This window comes from Lemur catta, chromosome 4 (assembly GCF_020740605.2).
Source record: "Lemur catta isolate mLemCat1 chromosome 4, mLemCat1.pri, whole genome shotgun sequence".
Taxonomy (NCBI): domain Eukaryota; kingdom Metazoa; phylum Chordata; class Mammalia; order Primates; family Lemuridae; genus Lemur; species Lemur catta.
This window is the reverse complement of record NC_059131.1, coordinates 73289368-73309060: the sequence shown is the minus strand read 5'-3', so window position 1 is coordinate 73309060 and position 19693 is coordinate 73289368. Positions and strand designations below refer to the sequence as shown.

General features: G+C 41.1%; 1 protein-coding gene across 4 annotated transcripts in view; it reads left to right on the top strand.

Moving 5' to 3' along the window:
- The window catches only part of AFF3 (AF4/FMR2 family member 3), a 552172-nt gene extending 540700 nt beyond the window's left edge, over window positions 1-11472 (top strand). For 3 of the 4 annotated variants that reach the window (XM_045550236.1, XM_045550238.1, XM_045550235.1), the window contains 4 exons: window positions 167-260; window positions 3608-3657; window positions 3775-3998; window positions 6310-11472. In XM_045550236.1, the coding sequence (XP_045406192.1) occupies window positions 167-260; window positions 3608-3657; window positions 3775-3998; window positions 6310-6431 (490 nt within the window). In that variant the 3' untranslated portion in view covers window positions 6432-11472. The remainder of the gene's footprint in view (window positions 1-166; window positions 261-3607; window positions 3658-3774; window positions 3999-6309) is intronic. The other variant, XM_045550237.1, reaches the window with a different exon arrangement.
- Window positions 11473-19693: the final 8221 nt, after the last annotated feature.

Here is a 19693-nt window from a genome sequence, read left to right as displayed (position 1 = left end):
ATTTTAAATTATATGTTTTTAGAAAAAAAGGTTAGATATTCACAGACATGTATGTCACATGGTATAAATATTGAGTGCCTTGGACAAGATTTTTTTTTTTTTAAGTCTTGTTTGTGAAGGACACGTTCTTGCTCTTTGGGGCCCATTTCTCTTTTTTCTGCTGCAGTTACCGATGCCTGGCTCTCCTGTACTGGCGGATGTTTCGACTCAAAAGGGACCACGCTGTGAAGTATTCAAAAGCACTTATCGACTATTTCAAGGTACTATCTGATGAATGAGGCCCATTGTTCCTTGTATTCCATTGTCTCCCTGTCAAGGGCATTTGTGAGGATCCTGGTAGAACCCATTGCTTTGGAGCTGACACAGGTCGCCTCTGGTCTGCAGACTAACTCCATTTATGACACACTTGTGGCGTTCAGGGCTCAGAAACTGGGCCTTGAAAGCCCATTTAATTTATTTCCCTGCCTTCATGTCGACAGATTTTTACAGCCTCAAGAGAAAGAAGGTCCGGTTACTCGTTCCAGTGTCCTAGGAAATTCATCTTTCTAGCTCATATAAATTCTTCATGTTCAGGTAGAGCTTCTTCCCCTTAGAAGTAACTACTTAGGGCTATTTCCTCTTAGGCAGTCTCTAGTAGCTAATTTAATTTTTAATCAAGGTATTATTTAAAATGGTGAGAAATGGCTTGTTAGAACTCAGAGGCACTAGATGGATAAAATTGCAAACCATGTACCCTTTACTTATTTCAGGGTGTGAAACTGTTTTCACTGGGAGAATAAATTTTTTTTAAAACCTTCTCTGATATACTATTGTGAAGTCAACCTTAAGTTAATAATTCATCTGATATTTCTGGGCCTCTTCTCTCTCTATTTATCTGTAGAAAATAGAAATTATACCGTCTCTACCTCCACCAACCCTTTGTCAGATACACAGCCATTTTGAGATCCCTTAATCCCAAACCTTCACTTCTTGGAAATTATCTGTAGTGACTAGGCCATGTTGGGGGTCCCGTGGGCTGTGTCCCGCATACTGCCTCCTTCCTAATTGTGCATGCAGAGTACCCAGGGACTGAGGCGAGGAGATAACTCTCTAGGCCCACCATGTGTCCTAATGACAACAACTGGCACTGAGCCTTCCCTTTCCTTTGGGTGCCTAAAGTCAAGATCAGCAGTTTTCAGAAATTTAGAATCTAAGAGCTAATAACAAAGAGAGTTGGTTACAGTCAAGAAAAATGCTTGAATAAAGAAGGAAGCTAAAACCTTTATTGTTCTTCTTAATTTATCTAACAGATAACAGTTTCTTTAAAATAATGATAGCCACAATGTATTTGATTATTTATGCTTATTTATGTGTGTGTACATAAATATATGTGCTTACGTATATGGGAGGGAAAAAAAGAAGGAAGATGAATTCCATAAGCCACAGGGAGTTATAACAGAACTTTTAAGGGATACAGAAAGATATACATATGCAACCCATGGATATGCACAGAATGGGTAGAGAATACAACCTGAAAATCAGTTTCCCCTCCAAGAGTTCATGGCATTTATCCTTAATCAAAGATGATTTTTTTTAATTTTAATTGACCAATGACAAATTGTATATATTTATGGCATACAGTGTGATGTTTTGGTATATGTATGCATTGTGAAATGATTAAATCAATCTGATGAGCATATCCATCACCTCATGTACTTATCATTTTTGTGATGGGGACATTTAGAATCAGCTCTTAAAGATTCTCAATATACTAATCATTATTATTAATTGTAGCCACCATGCTTTACAATAGATGTCCAGAATTTATTCCTGCTAACTGAGCCTTTTAGGTACAAAGTTTCAAAGGCTATTTAAATGCTACTTAAAGCAGGGTGTGATGGCTCACATGTGTAATCCCAGCAATTTAGGAAATCGAGACCAACCTGGGCAACATGGTCAGATGCCATCTGTACAAAAAATTTTAAAATTAGCCCAGCGCAGTAGCATGTGCCTGTGGTCCCAGCAACTCGGGAAGCTGAGCCAGAAGGATCACTTGAGTCCAGGAGTTTGGGGCTGCAGTGAGCTATGATTGTGCCACTGCACTCCACCCTCAGTGACAGAGTGAGACCCTATCTCTGAAAAAATAATAAATGAATGCATGCATGCAACTTAAAGTTCAGAGACAATGAAACCTTTGGGTACCAAGGATAGTTTTTCTAATCAGTACAGAGGTGTCTTTGAAAAATGGACTTTGTTCCTACCAGTGTTTTTTGTCATGGTGCATAGTGGTAGGGGAAGACACCAGAAGACTTCTTTCTCCCTTCAGCACCTTTAACTGAACTGTTTCTGCGACCTCAAAACCTCTCTCCCTCTCTCCTGTTAGTGTTCTTATATTCAGAACATCCATTCTATAGATCACATTCTTATTAATAGAATCCCATGACGAAGTGGAAACCAAGTGCTCAATCCAGTAGCGCCAGCTTGAGAAAGGTGTCAATAACATCTGTCAGGAAAGGGAAGATCAGCTCCCCTATTAAGGAAGGTTTTGTTTTTCTACTTCTCTCTATGAAAATAATTCCATTCCTGAGACAAGTAAAAGTAGTATGATTTGCAATTCTATCCTTATATTTACACCTTGCCGTTGCTGTAGTGCCCCTGAGTTCTGACAGGCCATTTCTTGCCATTTTAATAACACCTGCACTAAAACTAGAAAAATCAGTCACCACTTCATAAAGTTCTTTCTAACCAAAAGAAACACGTTGTCTCTGGGGAGCCAGGCTGAGGCTGTTTTCTTGTCTCTGTAAGGGAAAATTTCCATCAGCATCACAAAGACTGTTTCTTTCCTTAACAGTCCTTAGACTTCTGTCCAAGAAAGCATTATTGGGCTCTCAGAGAGGAAACCCTAACTGTGTATTTAGCAACTTTCCTTGCTGAAGACAAAACCTCTTTTAAATGCTTGAGGCAAATACCTGGCTCCTGCAACATAACATCCTAAATCAGAATATTCAGATAAACCAGAATTTTTGAATATCCTGTCTGTTTGGGAAATATATTTTAATCTATTCTTTTAGGAATTTCTACGAGCAACTTCCTTTACAAGAAATGCTTTTAAACTTAAGTTAAAATTATAGAATTTAATGTTTTATATATTTTCAGGCATTAAATAAAGATATGTCAACAGTTTCTGCAAATATGCCCTACTTTTAAATATAAAGTGTTCTGGAGGGTTGTGGGGGGATAAGGAAGTTTCTATGCTTTTTTCCTTTTCAGAAAAATTAGACTAGTTTATGATGGAAAAATTAGGCTCGTTCGGGATTTAACAAACCCTTGGGATTATGATTTAATGTGGTACCTAAAATTTATACATAAAAACCCAGGCTGTGGGGCAAACACTTCATTGTAGCCCACCGTGAGACGCCCCCAGGCCGTGCAGCTGTCCCAGACAAGCTTCCAAAGAGGGAGCAAATAGCCTTGTCATTGGAACCTCTCAGATCCAGTTTCTCTGAAGTCGCATTCCGTCTGCAGCGTCTGCCCTTCCTTCTTTCTGCAGTCACCCGAGAACACACTATTGCCTGCCGTGTAACCTTAAGCAGATGGCACTCACTGTCGATGTTTTTATTTCCTGCAGAATTCGTCTAAAGCCGCCCAAGCCCCGTCTCCGTGGGGGGCCAGTGGAAAGTAAGTTCCTTTGCCCAAGTAAGAGCCATAGCCAGGCAATGCATGCTGCCGCCCAGGGGCTGCCCCGCGCCTGCTCCCGACCTCGCCACTCTGGTTTCTCTGCCTCTCCCCTTCCAGGAGCACTGGAACCCCATCCCCCATGTCTCCCAACCCCTCTCCCACCAGCTCCGTGGGGTCTCAGGGCAGCCTCTCCAGCACCAGCTCCCTGTCCCCGCCGACCATCGTCAGCATCCCGCAGCGCATCCACCAGATGGCGGCCAACCATGTGAGCATCACCAACAGCATCCTCCACAGCTACGACTACTGGGAGATGGCCGACAACCTGGCCAAGGAAAACCGAGGTGTGTGCGCCTCCCTCGGGCAGTTTTCACGGTGTCTCTGAGGGGACATAGGAGCTGTCGCCTGCTGCGGGCACCTTCCGACCTCTCCCCTCCCTCTGGGCCCCCAGCGCCTCTGCCCACCCTGACCCTCCCCGGGAAGCCCGTGCGACATACAGGCAGATGCAGCTGGAGACACACACACGTGTTGGCCCTTCAGACAGTGAGCTCCTCCGAGGCAGGGATTATGTCATATTAACCGTGTTCTCCTGAGACCCAGCCCAGTGCCCAGGAAGCACCTGGAGCTCTGAAACCTTGACCGAATGAATGAGAACGTTACTAGCCCTTTAAGTGCCAGCTGCTTACAGCTGAGAAGAGTGTTTTACATGTAGCAGTAAGCTATATTTTTTTAAATAATGTTTGCTTTCACTGATTATAAAAGTAATGCATGCTTCCTGTGACTACATTTGCAAAGCACAGACAACTATAGAGAAAAGAGTTTTTAAATCATTAGTAATCTTGTCACCAAGAAGTAACTGCTATTAACATTCTACCGAAGTTTCTTCTACTCTTTTCTTCTGCTAATATGCACTGTTTTTCCAAAATAAAATCATAGTGTAGACCATATACAGTTATATATCCTTTTTTCATTTGATATTATATCAGGCATTTTCTCATGTCACTAACTAGTTCACAAATACCCTTTATAGTGGCTCTATAATTAATCCTATCATACAGTGATTATACAATCATAAAGTATCATGATTTCTCAAACCATTCCCCTATTGCCAGGCAATTAGGTTACTTCCAGTTTTTTCCCATGGTGACAAATAATGTTGTAATAAATATCCCTATGTAAATCTTCGTTCATATTTCTGATTATTTTTTTTAGGAGGGAGTTACAGAAGTAGAATTTTGGGGTCAACAAATATAGATTCTTTTAAAATATGAATTGTTATATATCTTTATAGATAATGTTAACTTTTCTCCTGAAAGATTATACTAATCTACCACTGTCCCTCCAGCAACAGGTAAGAGTGCAAATCTGAGCTCACTTTCAGGCCATTAAATGAAAATTATGTTCCGGTGATAGCATAAGCCTCAAAAGATAGGATGTCCAGGATGAGGTGAGGAGTGTATAGCACAGATGAATCCTGAGTGCATGAGATTGTTAATAAAACCAGATAGCACGTAACAGGCAGCCCAGAGGCGATGCACCCTGACAGTCCAATGGGAATGCCGTGGAGGTCAGAGGCCACCAGGAGGAGCTCCACTAGAAGAGCTGGTAGGGAATGGGGTTTTGTAAAATCACTTAGCAGGTCAGTGGCTGAAATAGGGTGGAGTAAGTGTCACAGGTAGACAGAACAGAAAGGTCAAAGCATAGAAATATACATGTCCAGTTTGGAGACCCTGAGCAGGCGAAGCTCCAGATGGCACTGCCAGCTGCCTGTGGGATGTCTCCTGCCTGAGGGCTCAGTGCCAAGTGTCCAGTACAAACCCAGCATTGATCCCCCACCCTGACCAACTGCTCCTCCTCTTTTCTGCTCCTGGATGCCTGCTGTGGCCAACCTCCTACGCACCTGCAACCTGGAGTCTTCCCTGGCCCCCACTTCCCATCCCCAGCAGGGCTTCATTAAGTATGTATGTGAGCACCTTCAAGAAACTTCTCCCAAACATCGTTATTCAACGATGAGCTATGATAGGAGGGTAGTCATATGAATTTATTTGTCTCTATCAGCCACTAAACTGTGATCTTTTTCAGAGCCCACTCGTGATTCATCTTGGTATCCTCCCCAACCTCTACACCCTACACCTAGCAGACTGTCTTGGTACATAATAAACGTTTGATGAAAGGGCAAACCCAGAGAAGGTCCAAAAGCTAAAGGTGACTTCAGTAGAGATGTCTCAGGACCCATCTTTGATTTGTCACCAGAGCCTGAACCCTACCCCTTGGATTCACTCCAGGGACTCAGCACATGCCGGAATTGAGTGCAGGATAAGGGACGACGGAGCCAACTTGACATTCAGAGTGGGATGCCTTCTGCACTAGGAGAGTGCAGTCTGGGGATGTGGATTTTCTTTGCTATTTGGCTAAGCAAATGTTATTCATTTGAATTAGAAATGAACATAGTGTATTTATTTATTTGGATACAGGACAAGTTCCCCACCCTTGGATTTTATTTTGTTCAAGGGAATGCTAAAGTCATATTTTGGAAGAGAGAATCCTTGATTTATGTAGAGACCATGAATGGAACTTTTTCTTAAGTCACTCAGGTTGCGCAGGGTAGCGCACCTAGCATGTGTAGCATTCTTAACAACCCTCTCTGTCCCCTAGAATTCTTCAACGACCTGGATCTGCTCATGGGGCCTGTCACCCTGCACAGCAGCATGGAGCACCTGGTCCAGTACTCCCAGCAGGGCCTGCACTGGCTGCGGAACAGCGCCCACCTGTCGTAGGGACCTCACCCTGGAGCCGGTCTGTGCTCTCGTCTCCACAGACGGCTCAATGTTTCTGGACACTGTGCTACTGAAGTTCCCAGCCACAGCATTTATCAAACTGCGGTGAACATTTCCTCAGCATCGAACAGCGGTCTTTTCCCAGGGCATGTGTGTTTGTATGTGTGAGTGTGTAAGAAGCTGCCTGTGTATGTGTGTAAGATACACAGCTCTTCAGAACACATTCTCTTTGTCTAGTTTCCATAACTCCAGGCTAGACCAAGTGACTGGAGGTTCCTGATTAGAGGAAGTACACAGGTACACACGCACACATACACATACACATACACAACCACAGACACACACTTTCTGTTCTAATGCTAAACTTCTTAGAAAATTCAACCAAAATCTCGTGGGTTAGTTAACCAGGTGCAATACAGCACACCAAAAGCTTGACTGCCAGTTAAGAGGAACCCAGCTCTTACACTATTGATTACTTTCAGTATTAATTAATATGCCCCAATTATTTTTTGATTGGTATATATTAATGGGTAACTAAATAACAAAAATAAGTCAGTTATTTTTGTGCCAGAAGTTTACTAGATTGCATGTTACCAAACACCCTGCCCTTCCTCTGATATCCTCCCCTCATCTGACTTGATTATCAATGAAACACATTTCAGGTAAATGGATCAACTCCCCCAGGAGTTCCCTGCTCTACCCACAAATAGTATGAAAGTGGCATTGAGATTTGGTAAAAGTTCAGTGTCTTTGAAAAGTTAACAAACATTAAAGCAGTGATGACTGTGTTTTGGAGCTCAGTTAGGATTTGAAATTTCTGCACCTGTGACAACAAGCCTACCAGGCACATGCATTTCTTCTTCCTGCCACTGTGACTTGGTGGCTGTAGAGCCACGTGGCATTTGCCAGACAATAATGTTTCAAGTCTTTTCTTTCCATAATAGCTTGCTTACAAGTTTTCTTGGCCAAATGAGGACATTACCTAGAATGTCCCTTCACTAGAAGTCTGTATGTGTTGCTTAGCAGGCTAAGAGCTAGTTGCTATTATTATATAATGCTGTCTGATTCTCTCACCCTTCATGCAGAATGTGCCACTGCAAGCCTTTGATGCATTTTGATTTGGGGGATACTTTTCCGGCTTTGATTAGCAAGCTGCTTACAATGCAGGGGAAGTTACTCCTGCAGCGGTTACCATTCTGTGTGGGGTCGCAACAGCCAGAGCACCTTGCTTATGTCTTGTGCATCTGGTATGTTTACATCTTGCTCGTGACTTTTCTTTTCTTTTCTTTTTTTAATTAAGTTTACATTTTAGTTGTTTTGACATCTCGTTTACAGTTTTTTTCTGAAGTTTATTTCTTTTATAGTGTTGTATCATGCCCTAGATTTAGTCTTTTTGTTAAATATATTTGGATATGAAATGTTGGTAAAAGGACAACAACTCCTGAAAAAAGGGGTATATCTTGCCACACTTTAAAAACAAAAATAATGTCCTTGAGGCCTCTTACTTGACAAAATTGCACCAGGATGGTCCGAAAAACATAGGTGATACAATATGTGGAACAATCCATTTTTTCAAGGTGATGGTGGCACAGAATATTTACAATAGATGCTGACAGATGCTTTCACTGATATTCGTATAGGTTGGGTTGCAGTGTTAACATTTTTGTCAGCCCAATCTGTAGGTGGGAAATAAGATTGCTGTAATTCTCCAGCTCTAAGCACTGATTCAAAACTGTACAAATGACTAAACAACTTTGGTGGTTTGAAGTTAATTGAAAATGAGCAAGTGAAGGGCTTGTGAAATTTGCATTTGGCTTTGGCCTTCAAGCATTTGGAAATAGTACCAGAATTTCCATTTTATGTTTATCCAACTGAGGTGCTTCTTATGTCTCTTTCACTAATTGTTGGCAGCATTCATGATCCCATCCTATGTTGGAAATTTGAACCTAACTTAAGAAATTGTGAATCTTTTTTTTTTTTTTTTGGCAGGACTGAGACTTTGTTCTACTTACTCTTAATGAGTTCTGATGAAATATTCAAACACTCACGTAAAGAGATGATCCTCGGGGCCTGTTCTGCACCCCCAGGGAGCTTTTCTGGTCTTGCCCATCTTTAAGGTTGGAGGCTTTATTGTGGCATCCATGTGATGTTCTTCCCTGGGAAGCCCCATCTACCAGGTGGCTTCTGGCTGGTTATACCAGCAGCGTTTCATCAGCACTCTGATGACCCATGATTCCCAACAAAATTTCTTGAAACTGGTCATTCTGGGGGATGGTCGGAGCATGCATTTCCTACCACTATCTCTCATTTCATCTGTGAAGCACATCAGGGCAGCAATCGCTGTCAGGTTTGGTGCAGATGATTTTGGTAAAGAACTATCTTCTGATTCTTGTCTATGGAAGTCATTCATAACTGTTCCTTTTATTTAGTTTCATTCCAAGTCGAAATATCTTTCTTGTGTTCTCTGATTATAAAAGTAATACCTGCTCATTGTAAAAATTCAAAAAATACAGAAATGTAGAAAGTAGAAAGTGTAAGTCCCGGTTATCCCATCCCCCTGAGACAACCACCGCTTACAGTTTGATGTATATCTTTCCAGAGACTCTAGAATTTAAACATAATATTTTTATTACCACTTCTTTCTATTTGAAGACATTCTTTCCTCAGAAGTTCAACTCAAGTTCAGCCGACCTTATCCTTTCATGACCTGAATCGGTGCCATCCTTTATCACAATGTTAAATTATCTTTGAGAGAGAGTAGCCCAGATATATTCCTGATCAAAATTTGGCCTTTGTTACTGCTCTACACAAATCAGACGCATGTGCAGAATTGTGCCTGGAGAGAAGGGTTTGGTGGAAACAGACATTTCTGGAAACTTTCAAATTGCAAATGGAAACTTGGACCCACTATCTAAAAAGGAATGTACTGGAAAAATAATCTGAAGAGTTGACAAATTGTGTAATAGATTGAACACATGGAATGCAATGCAACAAGACTTTCTGCACTAAAACTTATCCTAGTATGTACAACAATGTGTGTATTATATAACAGTGATGTGTACATTTCCAACACCCCATACATAATATACACAGTTTGTATAAATGCATACATTTAAAAATATATATGTACAATACAACTAACATAAAACTGTAGTACGCCTGAAGGATATTACTAGTGCCTAATATTGAGTATAAATCACTGCGTGTTCGCATCACCTTGGAAGTGCAGTAATTGTTATAAAATTAATCAGTGCAGCCAACATTATTTATGAATCACATCTTTGAAACTGTGCAGTAGCATATACATATATATTTTTAAATAACATTTTTCACAGTTTTCCAGAGTTACTGTTGAAATCTGTATCACCAAAAAAAAAAAAAAAAAAAAGCAAGATTTTTTTAATGATGTAGACATTCTTCAGACCCAGTAATCTGCGTGTGATTTCCTGTTTGTAGATACCCAAGAGACTTTAGCAGTCACCAGCCTTAATGCATGTACAGGATATTATTGTGACTTAATTTATCTGCAGTTTTTAATCCATGTGAAATTGGAATTTATAAACGGACTTGGATTAAATATGTCTGCCTTTCTAAGGTCGCAAATGTTACATTAAATGACTTATGTTGTAAATGAGAGAAATTGAGTTGTACCTAAAAAATGTCCACCAATTTCTGTGAATATTTTTACAAGGAAACTTTAGAATCAAAATATGTTCAAGTCAGTATTCTGGTTCCCAGTTCATAGTCTTTTTAAAAGCAACCTTTTTATTTCATGAATGTTTTCAGTGTAGCTCCCACAGATTATCATTTAAGTCTGATATTTTTCATGGGGAAAAAAGTATGTTTATCTTCACTACAACAAGAGTTTACTACTTGTCTCACCCATTTCCTGATACACACACACACACACACACACACACACACACACACTCTCTCTCTCTCTTTCTCTCTCTCTCTCTCTCTCTCTCTCTCTCTCTCTCTCTCTCTCCAGTGTCCCGAAGAAGGCTGAATGGGAAGCTTGAGAAGTTCACCTTGAGGGGTACATGGATTTCTGTTCAGCCAGTGGCCCTGGGATACTGTTTTGCTCAATGTTCTTGAAGGTCACAAGTTAATTCTCTGACTTGTGTGCCAGGCCTTTCCAACTCAAATCAATATGCTGCAATCATATTTGCAATATTTGGTTGTGTAAAATAAGGGAATTTTAAACTAAAGAAGAAAGAAATATTATACCCAGTTGCTTGACGTAACATATCCTCCTATGTTTTTTGTTAACCTCATTTTTAGCCTTATCTCCCTCCCTTTTCTTTCTCCTCCTCCCCAAACTGAACTAAATAAGTGGGAACAGCAACAAAAACAAAACAATTATCCCGTATTTTTACAATTCAAATTGTCTTTTTCCCACTATGCCATTTTAGACAATTCACATGTATGTAGAGAGAAAAATGCAGAAAGGGTGTGTTTCCTGATGGGCAGTTCAGCTGCGTCGTCACCCAAGCAGAGGCGTGCAGAAGAACCTTGGCTCTGGTCACCATGGAGAACGCTTCATCCCAAAGACGGCCAGGCCAGGGGACATGGCCTTGCTTGCTTCAGGAACCACAGAGCTTGACACTCTTTCAGAGCTGGTTTGGGTTAAGACACACCCAGCAGTGTTTCAAGAACTTTCTCTTTTGCAGCTTTGCCTGCTACGCAGCTGAAGTCTGTTCCTACTAGAATCATATTTTTAAGAAGTTAACACCCTAAGAAGAAACCTGGATTGACTGAAGTCTTGAAAGACATTTTTCTTTTTTAATGAAAGAGGGGGAGGAAAAAAACCTGATCACATAAACTGCATTTCCAACAATTTGGAGCCAGAGTTTATTCTGTTTTCCCATTCTCAGAAGAGCACAGTTTTTCAATATTACAACCTCCTGGAAAATAGCACAAGAAATGTTCAGACTTAAGACTTGTGTTCTCTTTGTCCAAATAATTCTGTGTATGTCACCAAAGGGGTTAACTTGTTTGCTTGGCATGAGGAAAATTATAAACTCTGTTCTCAAACTAATTGCATCTGACCACGGTTTTGGTTTTTATTATTTAATTGGCACTCTGAGGCAGCAGGGGGTAAATTTTGGGTCAGCTGCGAGGGGATTTAGATTCACAGCTCTTACAGTAATGGGAACCAGGGGATTAAATCTCTGTGCATTACTTTGAAAATCCACCTCTTGCAGCCAATTTTAAAGACATTGATCTGAGGGATGAATTCAAGGCACTAATTGCAAGTCAACACAAAGATCAGCATTTGTCTTTAAGCATCAAGAAGTATTGATGAGGCTTGAGAAGCTGAATCAAGTACTTGTTTTTTACCCATTTTTAAAATAGGAAAAGCACATCAGGAAATAGTGTATCCAGACACGATGTAAAACAGCACCAATGTTTAGGATTTTCAAACAGTGCTGTTGGGTTATAAAAATAATTATGATACTCTAGTTTCCTTGTTCTTCAAGGCTTCAGTTTTTCATAAAACTGATTTTTGATCCCCAGTATTTTTGATCCCTTTATTTCTAGATGCCCATATGAGCAAAAAGAAAATACTTAACATCGAGGAGTGTGTACTACTTGATTGAACAGCATTCCATCCACAGTAGCCAAAGGTATTTGACTTTTTAAATAACATTCTTTGAGTCCCCGATATTACCTTCATCATATAGCATGTGTAATTACAAAGCCTAAAATACAGCCATGTAGTTAAGATGTCAATAATTCTAAGCATATATCACGCTGATCTTTGGTTGTAGACATTTTCAGAGTATCACCAGCTATCACTGAAGCCTATTTAAGTAGTAACATAGCAACATTGACACTTTCTTTTGAGTAATTTTCAAACATTATTAATCTGCTGAAGTTCCCAAGGCTTCTATCCAATCCAAAATATCCTCTGTGAGCTGGGTTGAATTTTTTGTTCCTTTAGGGGTTTTTCCTTCTAAGTTCTGTAAGTCAGATTTAGTATCTTGACTGTTTAGTAGAACAGTTACTAGAGACAGTGGGGGCTTTAAGGAAACAAAGCTTTGAAACAAGAGCTCACTGGTGTTGGGGATAAGCAGTCAGAACCACAACTGGGGTACCTGAACACTCTCTTCCTTTGCCCTGCCGCACCTGATCCTTGAACAAAGCTTCTCTCCACACCTCAGTGTCCTCTATGTTAAGTGTTACTCTACACATCAACTACTTTACTAAACAAGTATGAGGATCAACAGACTTGGGCCAGCATTTTGAGATGCACAGTTGTCACTCACTGGAGTTTAAGCATTACTGTGAGAACAGAGGCAAAGGGAATGCACTATGTCTATAGGCACCAGGATGCACAGGTGTACAATGTGGGAGATAGTACTTTCTTCTAGGGTCTAGATCTGACTAGGATCTAGAGGACTGAGAGGGTGACAGCAGGGTAGCCACAGCACCCTCCCCCCCACCATGACACGGGAGGGTGACAGGGACAGCCAGGGAAGATGATGGTGAGGGAGCTCCTCCACCTGTGTGGCCACCGCTCTGAGCCCTTCCTGGCTGTGGGCAGAAGCTCTAAGAGACCAATGGAGGATGCCAAGTACCCTGTTGGTGGTGGTACAATCCCACCTTCCTTGTCAAGCCATAAGAAATCAGGGTCTATCCAGATGGAAAGAGGAAGAAGCAACATTGGGTCAAGCTTCCAATGTCTGCCATCTTCCATGAGAAAATGACTTGCCTACTGAACACCGTGCCTCAAACATCACTATAGAGCCAGAGGCCCGTGGCACAGTCTCCTTCCCTGTGCTCTCCTGGTTTTCCTTTGGATGCCGAGAGGCTGAGTTTTCTTCATGTGAATGTGGTGCCTTTGATGGTAATTTTTTTTTTTTTTTTTTTTGGAAAGGGGTAGGGATTAAAGGACAGCTGCTCTGGGAGGTTTGTCCCTGAGAGAGGGGATCTGTCATAAGGGACTTGGGTATGTCATGCATGAGCTTCAGGAAAGAGGAAACCTCTCTTGAGAAAATGGATGATTTTTTTCCTCTAGTGGGTTAGGTGGCTGCCTCAACATAATCATTTAATTGTAGGCGAAACCTCAGTCAGTGTACCAGGAGAGAGGAAAATCAACATATGAACTCATTGATTTTTGTGATACCCAACTAGACACTGAACATTCTAACCCAAAATATCCAGACAAAGACTGGAAATCCAACCAATGATGTGGATGTTTCATACCACTAGGTCGAAGCCCTAAATGGTGGATTGAAATTTTTAGCTCTTACATTTCTATTATTTAGACGCACAGGTAGTGTGTCTTCCTTGTGTCCCTAAATCAATGCTCTGAGCTTAACCAAAATAGTCGTGAGATGCTCAGTCTTTCCACACTCACTGGAAAGCCCTTTCCTAATCTTTCTGCAGGAAAAAGGAACAAGGACCAGAGATCCTGAAAGATCCTGCCTGATTGAAGCCCAAATCAGTAATAATGCTGGTTCACAGGAGCACAAGACCTTGCCCAATGTGAGTTCAGGTATTTAGGTAAACAATGCTCGACTGGCAACACGAAGTTCATTAGCAGGAGGAGATGTACCAGCTGGATGCTTGGTCTTCCTCTTTTCTCAGGCAGGATGTTAAGGAATAAATACTTCTGTTACAGTGTAATAGGGACCTGCTTTCACAGTTCTGTAAAAATTTAAAGTTGCTACCATGAAGTTTGCCTCAGTCAGTGAGAGGATTTAAAATTCAACCATTTTTCATATGCTGTGTCATCTTGGAGGTTTATTCATGGAGGAGGCAACTCTAATTCAATATTCTGATATCAAAGGCCTAGTGTTTCACATCAAACACCATTTCAAATTCTGCATCTCAGTTTTGGGAAAGCTGTCAGCAACATGGGAGCCCTGCTTACCTCCCTCGAGACTTTTCCATCTTTAGCAGTCACAAAAACAAATTCTAGGGCCTTCGTCTTCTCCTATTACAGGAATCAATCCTAGGATGGTTTCAAGAATTGGAGATTTTAAATAGGACAATTCTGTACAGTAATTTATGTTGTGAAAAATGTACGTGTGGTAGCATTGATGAAAATGCTGTATTAGGTCCAATACCATTTTCATATTTTGTCTAGTTATTCCCTATTAAAATAGCTCAAATTCATTTTTGTTATGTGATATTCATTTGGGGCTTCTTATTAGTGTATTTGGATATGGTTACATAGAAAAAGTGCAGAATCTGTGTTGATAGTCACTATTTTAATCCAGGTAGTTGTAATGGTTCTATTAAGCATCAACATCTTATCTGTGTCTTTGAGTATGTGATAAAAATCTCAACCCAAGCAGTTACTGAAGACCAGTGGCTTTAGTAAGGACCACATCCCCCAGCCTTTCTTCTCAAAATTAATGAATACTTTTTCCAAGGGAATTCTAATGGATCCCCACTAAGTAGGCCCCTCTTGTTTCTGGGCAGGGCCTCATCTCCCAGGCTACTTCTAAGATGTCTGCATACCTAGAGCCTAAAGTCTTCACTTTGGTGATTGTTCATATCTGTATAAGGCAGTGTAAATGTTAAATGTCCCTTCTCTTCCTCCTCCTCCTGTAAGAATAAAAATTGCTCCCACACAACTGTATTTATCAGATTGCAAATTAAACTCCACATTCAAATCATGAATAATTTGATAGTGAATTATTTTGGCAAGATATTAGGAAGGAGTGGAGCACATATCTAATATTAAGAATTTGTCTAGGGGGATCTTGTATTTTGTCTGAGCCTAAAATTCACAGGTACAAAGATGATGGGATCATTGCCTGTTTTACTGTTTGGAGATTTTGCTGTTTCTATAATTCACATGAAACTCATGCAGCACAGTTTCTGGAATGGGGAAAACACCTTACTGTACTGTAACAGAATGAGCCTTAAGGATTTGTAAGGATAAGCACTTTCATATTTAAAGGGAAATATTCATCAGTGAAATTACTTTTCTAATGTCTTAATAAATCTTGAAATCAACATCGCTCTGTCTCAAAAACATCCCAGTGTCTCTTCCTTGAACTTCTTGTTAAGCAAAATGTTGTCCTTTCTCATATGACAGCATTTTGTTTTAAATATAATCAACTAGTCATAAACTACCTTTTTCCCTACAAAAGTATGAATCCACCCAAATTACTAAAACAGACAACAGTGTTTTAAAGAAAGGGGCACCAGTCTGAGAATGCTCTTGGAAGGAAATCTTGGAAGGAAACGTTAAGCGTCACTTTTTTTTTTTAGCGTCACTTTAGTTCTTTGAGGTATCTCCATGTTACTTTCCGCACTTTCTGGGGGATGGGCATGCTTGTAGCTCTGGCTTGGACTGTGCAAAGGCAATATATGTAACCAAAATGTTTGTACCCCCATAATATTCTGAAATCTAAAAATAAAAAAAAGAAATATACACACACACAAAAGTCACTTTAGAGTGAAAAAGAAACAACCTATGACAGAGCCTGGAATTTCTTGCTAAGGGTTTTGGCTTTGGTTTTTTTGGTTTTTTTACATGCCAAAGCCTTGTTTACTATAAAGCAATGCACAAACATAAGCTGTTACTCTGTGACACGGTTCAAACACAAACAGCAGACAAACATTTAAAATATTCAATGCCAAAGGCCATTTTTAAGCCATTTTTAGTTCACTACATTTATTTCCCCCTTTTTTTTAAATTTATTTTCAATCAAGCAAGTAATAAAAGAATGCATTCTTATTCTTTAAAAAAATGTGCACAATACAAATAGATAAGAGTGCCCCTTAATTCCTACCTAATTCTACCCAAAGAGGTTCACTCTTGTCAATTAGGTTCATCTGTCTATATTCATTTTATGTCTGCGTGTTGTCTGTGTTTTTAATACAAGTCAGGTCACATTATACATGCTGTTCTGTGTCCTGAAACTTGCTTATATCATTTAGTAGTAAGTCTAGGGCATATTTCAGTATCGGCACATAAAGAGCTACCTCATTGTTTGAAACCTCTGCACAATATCTCCATAGTACAATCGACCATAGTTTATTTAACATTTTCTATTGATAGATATTTAGGTGGACTCATTACATTTTTAAAGTTGAAGGATAATGCATAAACCATAAAACTCATCCTCTAAAGCGTAGAGAGTCACAAGGTTATACAACCATCATCACTATCTAATTCCAGAACATTTTCATCAGCCTAAAAAGAAATCATGTACCCATTAGAAGTCACTCCCTATTCTCCCTTCCCCCGGCCGCCGGCAACCAGTAATCTAGTTTCTGTCTCTATGAGTTTGTCTATTCTGGACATTTCTTCCATATAAATGGAATCCTATAACATCTGGCCTTTTGTGTTTTCCTTCTTTCACTTAACATGTTTTCAGGGTTCATCCATGTTGCAGCAGGTATTAGCACTTCATTCTTATTTATGGCTTATATGTTTCATTCGATGGATGGACCATGTTTTGCTTATCAAGTCATCAGTTGATAGACATTGGGTTGTTTCCACTTTTTGGCTACTGTAAATAATAGTAGTATGAACCTTCTTAGCACAAACTTTTGTGTGAAGACACGTTTTCAAGCCCTTAGAAGGGACCAACCCTGCCAGCACCTCGGTCTCGGGCTTCCAGCCTCCAGAACGGTGAGACAATGAGTTTCTGTTGTTTAAGCCCCCCAGCCTGTGTATTTTGTTACAGTGGCCCTAGTAAATGAATATACAGCCCTTCCTCAGCATCTGGGCATCCAGTGGGGCCCCCAGTTTCTCTCTGCCGAGGCCTCCTCATTCCTCCAGAAAACATCTGGGGCAGGACCAGGAAGCGAGGCTCTGAGTCGGGCCCAGTCCGGCCCTCTTGCATGTGACCCCATCTGATGCACACACATTTGACCCAAGCATGACAGAAGGACAGAGGTTACCTCCCAAACAGTGCTGCCACAGGCAGCTTTGACTCCCCACACCTGCAAGTGTCGGAAGTCACTGTGCTTCCCAACTACAGAAGCACAGGCCGTTTTCCACACGGCCCGTCGTTAGATTTGAGGTGACGCCAGAACACCCTGGAGCAGGCTTGGGCCTCCTAACACGCTAACTCTCCCTCTCCTTGACGCCAGCCCTTCTTGTGGCCTCTCCCGCTTCCTTTACTGGCCTGAAGTGGGCCATGAGCTCAGGCGCTGAACCACGGTTCTCTGCTGTCTCCACTGCAAACCCTGCTTAGTAGGTGTCACTCGCTGCGGGATGTGGGAGTAGTTGGCACCTATTGTCTCGGGGACCCCTCAGAAAAAGGAGAAAGTCCTGTGCTAACCTCCTGTTAAACTAGAATGAAGACCTGGGTGGTTTTGAGCAAGGCCCAATGAGACCGCGGGGCTTGTCTCCCTTTGCAGTGGGCGGCACGGTGGCCACCCTTCCGGCAGGGAGCAGGCCTGGCAGCTGGGAATACAAAAGGGTGTTGCTGCTGCGGAAAACGGTTTGGCAGTTCCCCAAAACGTTAAACATAGAGTTCCCATGTGACCCAGCAATCCCACTCCAAGGTGTACACCAAAGAGAACTGAAAATATATTCACACAAAAATCTGTATGTGAATTTTCATAGCAGCATCATTCATAATAGTCAAAAAATGAGAACAGCCCATTAACTGTTAAATGGATAAACAAATGGATATTCCCATACAATGGACAAAAAAGGAATATTGATATGTGCTACAACGTGGGTGAACCTTGGAAACCTTGTGCTACGTACAAGAAGCCAGACACAAAAGGTCACAGTGTACGATTCTATTCATGCGAAATAACCAGAACAGGCAAATCCATAAGACAGAACATAGTAGTTGCCAGGAATGGGGGGTGGGGAGAATGGGGAGTGACTGCCGGTGGACACAAGGTTTCTTTTTGGGGCGATAAAAATGTTCTGGGATTAGATAGCAGAGATGGTTGCATAACCTTGTGAATATACTAAAAATCACTGAACTCTACCCTTTAAAAGGATGAATTTCATGGATGTGAATGCTATCTCAATTCTTAAAATAGTCAACACTTATTTAGACTTAATAAGACTTCTCAGTTGTTTTGTAGCTTCTCGTATCATACTTCTTGAGTTAATTCTTCTTTCAAGTGAGATCTGAGGATGTAAAATTTTTGAATACTGCATGTCTGAAAATCTCCGGCTGTGCCCTCACACTGGTATCATAATTTTACCTGCGTGGAATGCTAATTCAGGAATATTTTCCTTAGAAGTTGGAAGATATTACTCCAGCTTCTTCTTGAATTCCACGTTATCTTTGTAGTAGTGTGGTCTCTCCCCACTCCCCTACCCCAGAAGCATTTGGGGTCTCCTCTTTATCCTTGAGGTCTGACATGTCACTGTGATCTTCTTGGTCAGACTGTCCCTGATTCTGCTCTGGCATTTTCACAGGCTCCTACCTGTCCTCGCCCTGGGAACCTGTGCTCCATCACTGCTCTGAGTATACTCTCCCCTCCCCGCCCCCAGCCTTGGCTTCCGAAGTTCTGTTAGATAGATGTCAGGAACTTTGGGGTTTGTCTTCCAAGTTTCTTAACCATCTTCTGTACTTCTGGTCTGCTTGTCCATTTTTGCTATTCTGAGAGCATTTCGTGGCTCAGCTTTTCAACTTATTCTCTTATCAGCTTCAATGCTTCTGCCCATTTACAGATATTTTTATTTCAATCATCAAATTTTTCATTTCCAAGATCTCTAAAACATTCCTTTTTATGGGTGCAATATCCTTTTATTTCTCTCTGAGGATTCTAATTATATATGTGCCAAATTCTTGTTCTGTTTGCTCTATTAACTCTGCTTCTTTGGATGTAAACTTTTCCATTTGTTGGGATTGGTGCCTCTCTTTTACGGCTTTTGTCAAGAGTTCAGGGGCTATTGGCTGTGTGCGCAACTCCAAGTTTGGGTTTGCATCCTGTCCACCAATGCTCTGTCTATTTCCTGCAGCTAACTGCCCAGGTGGAGAGAGCACCCCATGCCTCCCAGGTGTTTCCGGGGCCCCGCAGCCTCTCCATCCCAGCCTTCTGAACACTGTGCACCATGCCGGGGCTCACACCTCTGTTGCCTCCTTCCTGCCATTTTTACCCTTCAAAACCACCCAGCTGCTTTTCCTCAACTGCCCAGCACTACCCTCTACCTTTTTTTCAGTGCCATGGCCACAGTCTCTCTCTCTTTCTATCTCTCTCTTTCTTTCTTTCCTAAGAAAATAAATACTTCTTTCTATCCTAAACTTTGAGAATTCTTTCTCACCTGCATTGTGAACAGCTAGTAAATTTCCACCCTTTTGCCACAGCAGGGG